At 46.3% G+C, this 13,034-nt stretch overlaps 1 protein-coding gene across 2 annotated transcripts in view; it reads left to right on the forward strand.

Annotated features, from left to right (window-relative positions):
• ESRP2 (epithelial splicing regulatory protein 2) overlaps positions 1 to 12,716 on the forward strand; it is a 64,027-nt gene extending 51,311 nt beyond the window's left edge. The window contains exons 15-17 of one of the 2 annotated variants that reach the window (XM_056862851.1): positions 2,464 to 2,641; positions 8,230 to 8,341; positions 12,543 to 12,664. In XM_056862851.1, coding sequence (XP_056718829.1) covers positions 2,464 to 2,641; positions 8,230 to 8,319 — 268 coding nt within the window. In that variant the 3' untranslated portion in view covers positions 8,320 to 8,341; positions 12,543 to 12,664. Of the gene's footprint in view, positions 1 to 2,463; positions 2,642 to 8,229; positions 8,342 to 12,542 lie in introns of both variants that reach the window. The other variant, XM_056862850.1, reaches the window with a different exon arrangement.
• The last annotated feature ends 318 nt before the right edge of the window (positions 12,717 to 13,034 follow it).

The following is a 13,034-nucleotide window of genomic DNA, read 5'->3' on the forward strand; positions in this document are numbered from 1 at the left end:
CCCCCATCCAGATACTAACCAGGTTTGACCCTGCTTAGCTTCCGAGATCTTACTAGACTGGGTGGTCTGAGGTGGACTGCCATTGCCTTCTCCTGCATAGCTACCCTGGTATTCCTTGGTGGTCTCCCATCCAAGTACTAACCAAGGCTGACCCTGCTTAGCTTCCGAGATCTGATGAGATTGGGCTAGCCTGGGCCATATAATACCCACTTAGGATTCTTTGGCTGGGCTAGTAACTTTTCAGCACTGAAAAGGTCATCTTGATCAAAAGCTGGCTACTAGTGCAGAGTCTTAAGAACTAAAGCCATCTTACTTTTTAAAAAAGTAAGTTCCTAGTCCTTGTGGTCTTTAGGATGCATTTTAAAAAGGTAGGTGTTGCTATGCCTTCCTGCTGCATCAGGACACCCATTCTCCCCTATGCCGCATGCAGGGTTTTTGTTAAATTTTGCCTCTTTCTTCACCCTCCATCGATTGCCCCACTCCAGTGATTACGTAGAGTGCCATCAAGTCGCAGCCGACTTATGGCGACCCCAGCAAGGGGTTTTCATAGCAAGTGAGAAGCAGAGGTGGTTTGCCATTGCCTTCCTCTGCAGAGTCTTCCTTGGTGGTCTCCCTTCCAAGTACAGACCTTGTTTAGCTTCCGAGATCTGACGAGATCAGGCTATACCATTCCGTCTTCCTTCCCTGTGACAAAATTAGTTGAAGTTAAAACAAAACAAAACCAAAAAAAGCCCGTATAAAAAATCTGGATCTAGTTTTGTGAAATGGCTTCATTGAAGAGTCCCCTGTCTTAATACACTGAAGCACTACCATTCGCCCCCTCTCCCCAAGGTCTAATGCTTATGACTAATGCTCTGTATAGAGATGTAAGTTACTGTATTTACTCCAAAGGAAGACTAGAGTTTTATTTCTCCCCAGGTAGGCAATCAAGAAAAAGAGGTTTCCATCTTACTTTTGCATATGTTAAAAGTATGTCCACTAAATTAAAAAATTGAGCAGAACTTTGGGGAAGGGGAGGTCATCTTGCGTTCAGGGTCATCTTGCTTTCAGGGAAACACAGTAAATAGACTTCAGGCCTGAAGAGTGGCCTGGGCGCGGGGCAAAGCGATCAACTGCTTCCCTTCACAGCCAGTTGCAGTAACAAGCTCAAGCTTTGACATGCAGGGAGTGCCTGTATCTCAGTGGGAGAGTGTGTGCTTGGCGCACCGAAACTCCCTCGGCACGTCCAGATAAGACGACTTGGGAGAGCCGTTCCCTCTAGAGTGACGCCGGCTGCGTGGAACAATGGTCTGACTCTGTGTAAGGCAGATTTGTATGTACCTTGCCTTGATAATGAGGAGGGGCCCTTTCACAAAGGACCCCAAGTTCAGTCCCCAGCACCTGCAACTTAACAAAGAGCCAGCGTGGTGTAGTGGTGAGGAGCGGTGGACTCTAATCTGGAGAACCGGTATTTTCCCCCACTCGTTTGGAGGGCGGAGTCTGATCTGAGTCTGAGAACCGGATTCGATTCCCCACTCCTCCACATGAAGCCAGATGGATGACCTTGGGCTAGTCACACACTCTCAGCCCTACCTACCTCACAGGGTGTCTGTTGTGGGGAGGGGAAGGGAAGGTGATTGTGAGCTGGTTTGAGTCTCCCTTAAGTGGTAGAGAAAGTCGGCATATAAAAACCAACTCTTCTTCCTACGCGTGACGTTTGCTGCGTGACCTTGGGCTAGTCACAGTTCTCTCCAAACTCATTCAGCTCCGCCTACCTCACAAGGTGTCTGTTGTGGGGAGAGAAAGAGAAGGTGATTGTAAGCCACCATGAGACTCGTTACGGTAGAGAAAAAGTGGGGTATAAAAAGAAGAGTTGGTTTTTATATGCTGACTTTCTCTACCACTTAAGGAAGAATCAAACCGGCTTACAATCTCCTTCCCTTCCCCTCCTCACAACAGACACCCTGTGAGGTAGGTGGGGCTGAGAGGGTGTGACTAGCCCAAGGTCACCCAGCTGGCTTCATGTGTAGGAGTGGGGAAACCAACCCAGTTCACCAGATTAGCCTCTGCTGCTCATGTGGAGGAGTGGGGAATCAAACCCGGTTCTCCAGATCAGAGTCTACCGCTCCAAACCACCGCTCTTAACCACTACACCACGCTGGCTCTTCTTCTTCTACATTTTGGGAAAGCAGACTTCGGGAAGCTGGTCAGAATAGACAGTGCTGGGCTTGGTGAGCCAATGGATGGACTCAGGATTAGGTTACTTCATACAGTCCAAGGTGTTTTGCATTGGCCTTAATTCCAGGCATTGTGATTACTTTGTGATCTGATTAGAGAGTTTCCATGTACATCTTAGCTTGCACGTGTGAATAAGACATTATGATACAGAGAAGCCATTGGTAAATTTGGCAGCCGGTCCCCAAGTCGGCTCCGCATGTGTGAGCCAGCCCAATTTGGTCCCAATTGTCTTTCCTTCTCTTTCAGCCCTCCGGTGTCCCCGACGACAGTGGGGTACATTACTGCTCCCCCAGCAGCTGTGGCAGCTGCCGCATCGGCCACACACACTCCTATGCTACACCAGCCTGGCGCTCTTGTCCGGATGCAGGGATTACCCTACAACGCGGGCATGAAAGAAATCCTCAGTTTCTTCCAAGGCTATCAGGTTAGTATCGGGTTCCTCCCTTTCCTTCCCCTCCCTTCCTTCTCTCTCTCACTCAGTGGCAAACTGTTATTTGAACCTTCCACATCTCATGGCTTTATGGGAAGAGAAGGATTGGGTGAGAAACTAGTGCAAACTAGTGGTCGAGTCAAATACTTGCTAAGTGACAGGCATATTGGGCTGCTGGGTAGGAACTGTTCCCTTTCCTTGACCAGAACTGATTTCGACTACCAATGTGACTCTTTGGCCATTTACGCAGGGTCAATTTTGATGCTCGCTCAAAGTTCTTTTTTTAAATTCAACCTTTAAAATGCCTATTCACAGTCCCAATTCAAAAGGAGAAATTCCACCCACCCCCACTTGCCTGCTCCTTCGTTCCTTCCATTAGCAACCACTGTTTGCATAGCTAATACGCAGCTATGGTTTTGCATGCTTCCTTGAAGGGATTCTTCAAGGCGGGGGCAGAGCAAACACAAAAGATTGCATTAAAGGGGCTCTTAAGAAATGCGAAGCAGGTGCCAGCTTTGCAGTCACTTCCTAAATGACTGTTCAGTGTGAAAAACTAAAAAAAAAATATATGCGGGGCAATTCAGCCTACAACGTGCTGCTAATTACCAAGCATAAATGGCCTTTGTCTTTCAGCTCCCACTCATGTCAGCAAACCCTTCTGTCGACAGTAATAGGAAAAAGTAGCCATGATCACCCTTAGTGGCATTTCCAATCTAGACATGAACTGGTGTTCCATTCTATTGTCCAATCCAAAGTATGTCAAGCTTTCTCTTCAGGCATGCTGAGGCCTAGAGCAGTGCCAAGTAGTGTTGGCAGCCAGTCTTGACCAATGGCAGCTTTCAGTTCAGCACCGAAAGTTCAGTCTTCTTCGACTCATCTGTGTTTCCTGGGACTGGGTTTGGCACTTTTATCCTCAGAAGCATGCTGGATGTCATTTGGGAGCTGCATGTAAAACAGTCCTGAGATAAGCAGATACACTTCTGGAAAGATTGCCTTGGCATGGTGGAAGTTTTCAGTTGAAAATGTCCTCTCTGTGGTGAGATGTAGTGGGCTGTGGCTCAGTGGTAGAGCCTCTGCTTGGCATGCAGAAGGTCCCAGGTTCAATCCCCAGCATCTCTAGTTAAAGGGACTAGGCAAGTAGGTGATGTGAAAGACCTCTGCCTGAGACCCTGGAGGGCCGCTGCTGGTCTGAGTAGACAATACTGACTTTGATGGACCTTGGTGGTCTGATTCAGTATAAGGCAGCTTCATGTGTGAGAACCCTCTGGCAAGCTATCTAATTCACCCTGGCATGCTAAGTACCAACTCTTGCAACATGGAGATGAATTAAAAAAAAAACACAGCCATATAAAACTGACCTAGAAAACTCAAGCTTTGTGGTGTTTTTGCCATGTCCAAAAGAGAGCATTACCAACAGAGCTGGGTCTTGGAAAATGACAGGCATTTAGTATGTTGTCTTTAATTGCCAGTGATTTTTCCCCATATACTGATCATATTGGTATCCTTCCAAAGAGTTCAGGGCAAGGTACATGGGAGTATCTCGTTTGTACAATCGCAAGAACTCTGATAGGAAGGCTTGGACTGAGAGCTGGTGACTTGATGAAGGCCATCTAATGTTGTAATAATTATTATTCTAATAAGTAGTATCATAAAATTAGCACTAATAAGTTATTTATAAGGGTAGAATATATTTTGTTTACTTTCCTCCGAACCATTATCATTACACGGAGATATCTCTGTAGATGCATCTTTTAAAAAGAAAGAAAGCAAAGTTTAACACACAAACAGTACATTGCTGTTTGATTTGGACATCTTCTCTATCTTCATCTGTTCCTTAATCTCCCCAAATGGCTCCACCTTACGCATGAGTTGTTTTTGTCAAGATATATGAATGATGAATCCATCCAACAGCCTATTCTTGAACCTGCCCAGTGCTGTCTAATTGAATTAGTTTCTCACTGTTCGTCATGCAAAAAGCTGACCTTGTCTTGTTCGGGGGGGGGGGGGGAGGCTTTTGTTGCCATTGGCCAAAATTGATCACCAGGAGATTGACCGGAGGGCAGCTGGAATATTAAAGGACACCGTTATATTGTGGAACTCCTTGCCCCAGGATGTGGTGATGGCTGCCAGCTTGGAAGGCTTTAAGAGGGGAGTGGACATGTTCATGGAGGATAGGGCTATCTGGCTATTAGTCAAAATGAATACTAGTCATGATGCATACCTATTCTCTCTAGTATCAGAGGAGCATACCTATTAGGAGCTGTGGGCTTCCTAGAGGCACCTGGTTGGCCACTGTGTAAACAGACTGCTGGACTTGATGGACCTTGGTCTGATCCAGAATGGCTTTTCTTATGTTCTTATGTCCCAACAAAGTCAGAGTTCAGAGCCTTGTGCAAAAATATCCTGTCCTCTCTGGATTGTCCTGTTCTCTGTGTAGCAAGAGCCTGTGAGACTGTCATCTGGATCCGCTACAGTTTGGTTTGTCTGTTTAGTGTGCATTTTGCCAAGTGAAAAGATAAACTCTGAAGCCTCCACTGTAGTGATATTGGAGAGTGAGTACCATAAAACACCCTTGTACCAAAATTCTGTCATGTCTTCTTAAAGTAAAGCAGTGGGGTATGATCTTCATGATGCCAAGCAGAGGAAGAGATCAGTAGAGGTAGAGATCAGAGGTAGAGACTAGCTGATAGAGATCAGTTCACCTGGAGAAAATGGCCACTTTGGCAATTGGACTCTATGGCACTGAAGTCCCTCCCCTCCCCAAACCCCGCCCTCCTCAGGCTCCACCCCAAAAACCTCTCACTGGTGGCTTCAGTGGGGCTGAATGCCATAGCGTCCACCCTCCAAAGCATCCATTTTCTCCAGGGGAACTGATCTCTGTAGTCCGGAGATGAGCTGTAATTTTGGGGAATCTCCAGGTCTGGATGATCCCCAAAGTCTGGGTGTTCTTGAAAAAAGGGGAAAGGTGTATGGTCCAAAATACTGCTGACAGGGCTATCCTTGGGGGTGTGCTTTGTGGCTTCATCCAAATATATACCAGTTCAACCTGTGCTGAACTTCCGTTATCGTGTAGTCCGATCTGCAACTAAAAAGGAGCTTTATTGCATTTAATCTTTTGGCTTTTTCAACAGACTCGATGGCCTGATGTGGTCTAAAACCTGTAAAATGTGTGTGTGTGGGGGGGGTGTTAAGGAAGCACTGAAGTGTGTGGTGTACTGAACTGATGGCGAAATGCCAAAGGCATTTGCAATCTGTATTTCTCCCACAACGGGACAGGAGGCCTCATTGTTGATGACTTCACTAGGATTTAAAGGTTTCCTTTCAAATATATACTTGAACAAAGAAGTTTCTCTTCTCTGGGTTTCTTTAGAAATCTGACACCTTGTGTGGCCCCACAGGGGTCTCAGTCCTAAGCCATGTAAGAATCTTCTCCTAGTTGCCCATTCCGCCAGAGCCTCTGTTTAACACCCAGAAGAGAGAGAACCCCTTTTGTATGTCCTTTCCGTCTTTCGGTGTAGGATGGAGGATCAGGTGCAGGACTTGGAGCCCTGCAAATCTCAGCTTTGATTTCAGTCAAACAAGCTTCTAGCCCATATTGTTACTGAGAGTAATTTTTAGTAGTTTCCATGGGACAGCTCAGAGTTCATAGGGGCAGGAATACCAGTTCTAGGTTTCTGTAGCCGTACAGTCTTTTTGGGGGGGGAATTATCTTCTGGTAGCAAGGAGATTCTTCACTCCAAAAAGAAATTTACAGTGGTTCATCATCCAAAATATGAAAAATTTGAAGTAAGCCTGGTAATTGAAAAAGTGTATGTCAGTCTGTTTGCCCACATAACTTTCTTTTGTGCATTTTCAACACCCTTTAAAAAAGAACCACCATCGTTTGGAATGTAAACAGGTTTGAGTAAAGTAAAAGGCACCCAGGAATAGACCCCTCAAATGATATGCTCCAAATCGATCACTAGCTATTAGGGAAAAGGTGAAATCACACATGCACATATGTTGACTGAGAGCTGCTGCAGCTGAATGAGTGAACTGTCTCATGTTTGGAGTGGCATCTGCAGTGGTCACAATTTTTTATTAGCTTATGTAAATTATTGTTACAAATATTTTCTGCATGTGTAGATGTTCTCTGAGGATTTGCTATATGTGCCAGGAATTTGATCGTCCAAAGATTTCACCATCTAAGCCAGTATTAGTCAATATTTGAAAGAGTTCATCCTCTAGTGTTGCTTATTTGTATATTCATCCGATCAGACGATATCTCTTTGGACGAAAAACCAAAACAGTTAAGTTTAGTTGACACATTTTCAGGGTGTGTTTTTTAGGGTCACTTTTACTATCAAAATTCAAACTTTCCCATTTTGAAAACACATTGAGTTTCAATGTTTTTGCAGAACTGAGTTTCGGCTTCTGGTATTGCAGGCTGATATGAAAGTTTTGGCTGTGATACTTGAATTAAGAGAGCGGAGGGGGAGCTGCTGCTACCCACAGTCACTCCAAACACTTTTCTGAATGGTTTTTTTCCTGTTGGTTCTGGCCCCTTATTGTTTTGGTTTATCCCCCAATTTCTGCATGCATTTTTCTGCCTCCAGCTTTCACTTCGTTTTGTTTTCCGGCTCTTTTGAGACCACTTTTACCCCATTGTTTTTCTGGAAACCGAATTTGAATCAGCTTTTTTCTATGTTTCTTTCGGATTTTTTTGCCCTGCCCACTCCCACCCACCTCCACCCAACTTTTCAATGATTGGACTGCCGTCGTCATTAAACCACTCCCTCTCCCCCAAATAGGGTTGCCAACTGCCAGGTAGTAGCAGGAGATCTCCTGCTAATACAACTGATCTCCAGCCGACAGCAATTAGTCCACCTGGAGAAAAATGGCCACTTTGGCAATTGGCCACTGTGGCACTGAAGTCCCTCCCCTCCCCAAACCCCGCCCTCCTCAGGCTCCGCCCCAAAATCTCCCGCCGGTGGCGAAGAGGGACCTGGCAACCCTATCCCCAAATAGGGTTGCCAGGTCCCTCTTCACACTTGGGGTGGGGTGGGGGCAGAGCCTGAGGGATTTGGCAAGGGGAGGGACTTGTGCCATAGAGTCCAATTGCCAAAGCTGCCATTTTCTCCAGGTGAACTGATCTCTATCGGCTGGAGATCAGTTGTAATAGCAGGAGATCTTCTGCTATTACCTGGAGGTTACCAGCTGAGAGCCGGCGGGCAATCGTGCACACCGACGCGGCACTGCTGGTTTACAACTGAATGTGCCGCCTCGTGAGGAGCCTTAGACCACTCAAACTCTTAGTGCCGAAGCGACCCTTTACCACTCAAACTAAAAGTTTGAGTAGTCTCCTCGGCACGTGCGCACACAAGATCTCCACAGAAACCTCCCGCTGAAGGTGAGTAGGGGCCTGGCAACCCTATGGCCGGCCCAGTGGTCCGACACAGTGGAAGGCAGCATTGTGTATTCCTGTGCCTTTGTCTACCCTGACGCTGGGAGCTCACCCCTTTCTTATAAGCTTGCAAGCGCCGGTCCGTGCGGCCGGCTGGTTGCATGAAGACTGACCCTTGTGTGTCGCACTTGTACTGTAGTATGCCCCCGAAGACTACAGTGGCCTCGTGCAGCTGAGCGACCAAGCCAGGAGTGTGTTACAAGCACCGAAAGAATGGGTCTGTTTGTAACTGTTTGTAACCTCTGATGAAGGTAAGCTTGGCCCGGCGGCCGCGGAGCCTTCAGGGATGAATGCAGAAGGGGCAACATGATCAGCCCGGTGTGTGGGGAGGAATGATTCGTTCTGCATTCTCCCTTCCCGGCTTGCGGTGGGGACTTTGCTTGCTAACACGCCCCTTGCTTTTGCGCCATGCATGAAATCAACTAACCCCGGTGGTGCTGATGATTATTGGGGGGGGGGCTGTGTTTGCCCGTGAGGAACGGCAAGGGTGGTGTTACATGGCTGCTTGGTACTCGCTTGTTTTCTGAGAGGTGTTCCTGGTTAAGCTGTTGCGATTGTATTTACCGCTTTCTGGCAGTCGCATTTAACAAGATGCTTCTAGTTCTATTGTTGGATGTTGGCCAGTCAAGGCAAAACAGTACGCATTTAACTTTGGGGGTATGTGTGTGACTGTGGTGTTAATATTTCCAATAATTGCGGTGGCTTTCCTCCAGTTTACCATGCCATGTGTGATGTGTGTTAAGTGCCGTCAAGTCGCTTCCGACTCATGGCGACCCTATGAATGAAAGTCCTCCAAAATGTCCTATCTTTGACAGCCTTGCTCAGATCTTGCAAATTGAAGGCTGTGGCTTCCTTTATTGAGTCAATCCATCTCTTGTTGGGTCTTCCTCTTTTCCTGCTGCCCTCAACTTTTCCTAGCATGATTGTCTTTTCCAGTGACTCTTGTCGTCTCATGACGTGACCAAAATATGATGGCCTCAGTTTAGTCATTTTAGCTTCTAGGGTCAGTTCAGGCCTGATTTGATCTATAACCCACTGATTTGTTTTTTTGGCAGTCCACGGATGTGTGATATATACATATATATAGTTTTCCATCCTAAAAATGTATATTCTTAAAGGCAAGAATGCTTCTGAACATGGGTAGTGTGTGTTTTTCTCCCCCCCCCCCACATTGAGTTGAAAATGCCAGCTTCTATAGCAAGTGGCATGGGGGGGGGGGCACAAAGTAGGACCAATTTTTTTTAAAAAAGAAAAAAAACACTACCTAAACTTAGCCCTGAACCTGGGAAACTCGAAAGTAGTCTGAATAACTGCAAAGCTCTAAAGGTGCAAAGCAATTGGCATGAATGGATTCCAGCATTCAATGGAGTGAGAGGTGAAGGAATTCCATTGGTGGGTTCCGTTCAATGGAACGTATGAGGGCTACTGCCATGTGCGTGAAACCATGCTCTTGTCCACAAGCATGCCATGAGTATTGCTTGCCATGTGCTGAAGTCATCGAAAGGAAGCCAGCAGTTCTCAACCTCAAAACCGCTTTGCTGCCTTCTCCAAACCCAGGAATGTCACTTCCCCCCACCCCAAAGTTTCATTGAAGTATACAAAATATTACAGAATATGTTGAGATATACCGTATTTTTCCATGTATAAGACTGCGTTTTTTTCTTTAAAATTTTGTCCCCAAATCGGGGGTCATCTTATACACTGAAGACGACCCCTATTTTTTTCTTTATTTTGGGTTAAAAAAAATAGGGGTCGTCTTATACATGGGGGCATCTTATAGATGGAAAAACATGGTGCATAGTATACAAAAGAAAGAAAGAAGGTGAAGCAAAGAAAAAGTGAAATATAATACAATACAGAAACTGACTTCCAACTCTCCTAATACCGAACAGAATATTATATATATTTCTTTTGTGAATAACTTACTAAACTGTAGACTAAAAGGAATGTCACTTTTGAAAGAGGGCCCTGCTTTTCTGGCAGAGACGAAATAGCAACGACGCTGAGTCGGAGAGCGATCACTTCTGCTTCTCTCTTCTTAGTCTGTTCCAGCATCTTTTACACACACAATCAATCTATTAGGGGAAGGGCTATAGCTAGGCAGGTGGCATCCACGCAGGAGATCCCTGTTTCAGTTGCCTCTCCAGCTGAAGAGGTAGCAGGTGTCAGGAAAGGACCCTTTCCTTCCGGAGACCCTGAAGCAACCAGCACTGAGCTAGTGCAAGTAACCAACCACTCGGCAGAACCCCCAGACTATGGAGAGTGCAGATCCAAAAAAAGGGGGGGATCCTCCTTAGTAGCTTCTTCTGCACTTGAGGTTTGTGTGGATTCTTCTCATCCTCTGCGATCATGGGTTGCCAGGGAGGAAGCTCAGGGTGGGAAGTGACAGGGCCTGTCTTTTCCTATTCCCTGTAACTTCAGACTGGTGTTATGGTTCTGTCGGGGACTGGGGTGGTTGCATTCTCCCAGCTCTGTCCCTGCCGAAACCAGTTCTTCAACTTTCCTGCTTCCCTATCTTTCCTCAGGGCTGCTTTGCACACTGCATTTCCCCCTCTTCCCTGGAACATGCACGATATTTTGACACGTACCTGTTATTGCTGCATGTGTAAGCATATAGTTCCAGCCACATGCACCATACAGATACATCTGTCAGGTGATTGGCCATGGCATTCCTGTCACATGTGGCCATCATTGTATAATCTCATAACATGAAGCAGCCCTATGTGGGAATACACATCTGGAATATATAGCCTTTTACTAGGGTTTTACTTAACCCACAGTTTTTAAATGGATAGAGTAGTCCTAGCTTTATCTGCGTTTTGACTCTCTGCTTCCTCCACTGTGATTTTCTTCCTGGATTATTTGTGGGCGCCCACGATTATGCACAGGCGGAACAAATGCTGGAGATGTCACAGTTGTTTGAAAAGGGTAAGAACGACAACTTGGAGCCACAAAGAAGACAACAGTTCTTTCACTGAGTGATGCTAGAGGGTGAATTAGGGTTGCCAGTTCCAGGTTAGGAAATACCTGGGGATTTTGGGGGTAGAGCCTGAAGAAGGCAGGTTTGGGAAGGGGATGGACTCCAATGAGGTATAATGCCATAGAGTCCACCTTCCAAAGCGGCCATTTTCTCCAGGCGAACTGATCTCTGTCGCCTGGAGATCAGTTGTAATAGCGGGAGGTCTCCAGCCACCATCTGGAGGTGGGCAACCCTAGGGTGAATCTGTCTGAGCAGTCTCATTACAGGTCTACAGTGACGTAGTGCTGAATCCAGACTAAAGCTTTTGAGGGTCAAAGCTCTATCTGACGAAGGGAGCTCTGACTCTCAGAAGCTTATACCCCAAAAACCTTGTTGGTCTTTAAGGTGCTACTGGACTCCAATCTAGCTGCCCAATATTGATTGATCTTCTCTCTGAGGAGCACCCACTAAACTTCTGAGCCAGTCCCACCAATCCTTGGAAGAAGGTTTGAAAACCAGCACAACAAAATCTCAGCCTAGTTGGTGAAGTGCTGTTTTGGGGGCCTAAACCAAAATTCCAGTCTTGGAGTCATTACATGGCTTGTCAAAGGTCTTCTCAGTTTTTAGTTTTAGAAAACAGCTGTATGTTATTTGGAGGACTCTAAACTTGGTGTGGTGGGGTTGGATAACCTAAAAGCCAGGATCCCTTATTAATTCTGTCCTGATTCCATTTACAATGTAATTTAATTGGTACCCCCATCTCCATTTCAGATATTTCCTCTCAGAGGTAATTGTCCTGCCTTTCTTCGTATATATACTAGGTGCTCTTCAGAACATCCTACAAAGTACTCTTTCCCCAATCCTCTAAATGTCCATGTTTTTCCCCCTTTGTGAATATTTTTTTTGGCATTCTCTTTGATTTTTACGGAATTCATTTTTTCCTCTCCCCCCCCCCCTTTTAGGTGTCTTAATATATTTTTGCAGCCTAGAAAGTTCAGTCTGTCTCTGTTGTTTTAATTTCCTGGATCTCTAGTTCCCCCCACCCCAGTACACTTATAGTTAGGGTTGCCAGGTCCCTCTTCGCCACCGGCGGGAGGTATTTGGGGCAGAGCCTGAGGAGGGCGGGGTTTGGAGAGGGGAGGGGCTTCAATGCCATAGAATCCAATTGCCAAAGCGACCATTTTCTCCAGGTGAACTGATCTCTATCACCCAGAGATCAATTGCAGTAGCAGGAGATCTCCAGCTAGTTCCTGGCAACCCTACTTATAGAGCAGTGCTAAGCAGAGTTACTCCAGTCTGAGTCCACTGGTTGATAACCTTCTAATTTCTCAGCTACCAAATCTAATTTTTCTTCCAGTTTCTCACCTCTCTCTCCCCTTTTACCTTCCACTGTTTCTAATTTTGTTGTCCAGAGTTGTTGTATTACTTCCTTGTGAATCTTCCTACTCCACCCCCCCTTCTTCATTCTCTGACCGCCTTCTCTATCCCTGCAGCTCCATGCGGATTCCATCCTCCCGCTTTACAACTTCAGCGGGCAGCCCAGCGGAGAAGCCCTGGTCACCTTCCCCAGCCTGGACTCGGCAAAGAAAGCCGTGGCCGAGAGGAGCGGACTCCTGTTGGGCAGCCACTGTGTGGAACTCTGCCTGATCTAACCAGCAGACATCTTTATCGGGAAGGGGGGGTTGCCTAAACACAGGTGCCTTTTTAGGAAGAGGTTTTCCCCCACCAAAGTGCCTTCTCCTCCTGATGCGATGGGACAAATAATCCTTTCAAGTGGCTTCAAGGGAAGGAATAGGACAGAAACACCCCCACACACACACCCTCCAGAGAACTAACTTTGTAGAGCTAAGCCGCTTGATTTCAAGACGGTTGCCCTAATAATCCCTAACCACTGAATTTGGAAATAATGTGACTGCACTTCAGCAGAGGCCCCCATAATGGGATGCTGCTATTATTTTGTTTTGTTTTAATTTCACGTACCAGTT

The sequence above is a fragment of the Euleptes europaea genome, chromosome 17 (assembly GCF_029931775.1).
Source record: "Euleptes europaea isolate rEulEur1 chromosome 17, rEulEur1.hap1, whole genome shotgun sequence".
Lineage (NCBI taxonomy): Eukaryota > Metazoa > Chordata > Lepidosauria > Squamata > Sphaerodactylidae > Euleptes > Euleptes europaea.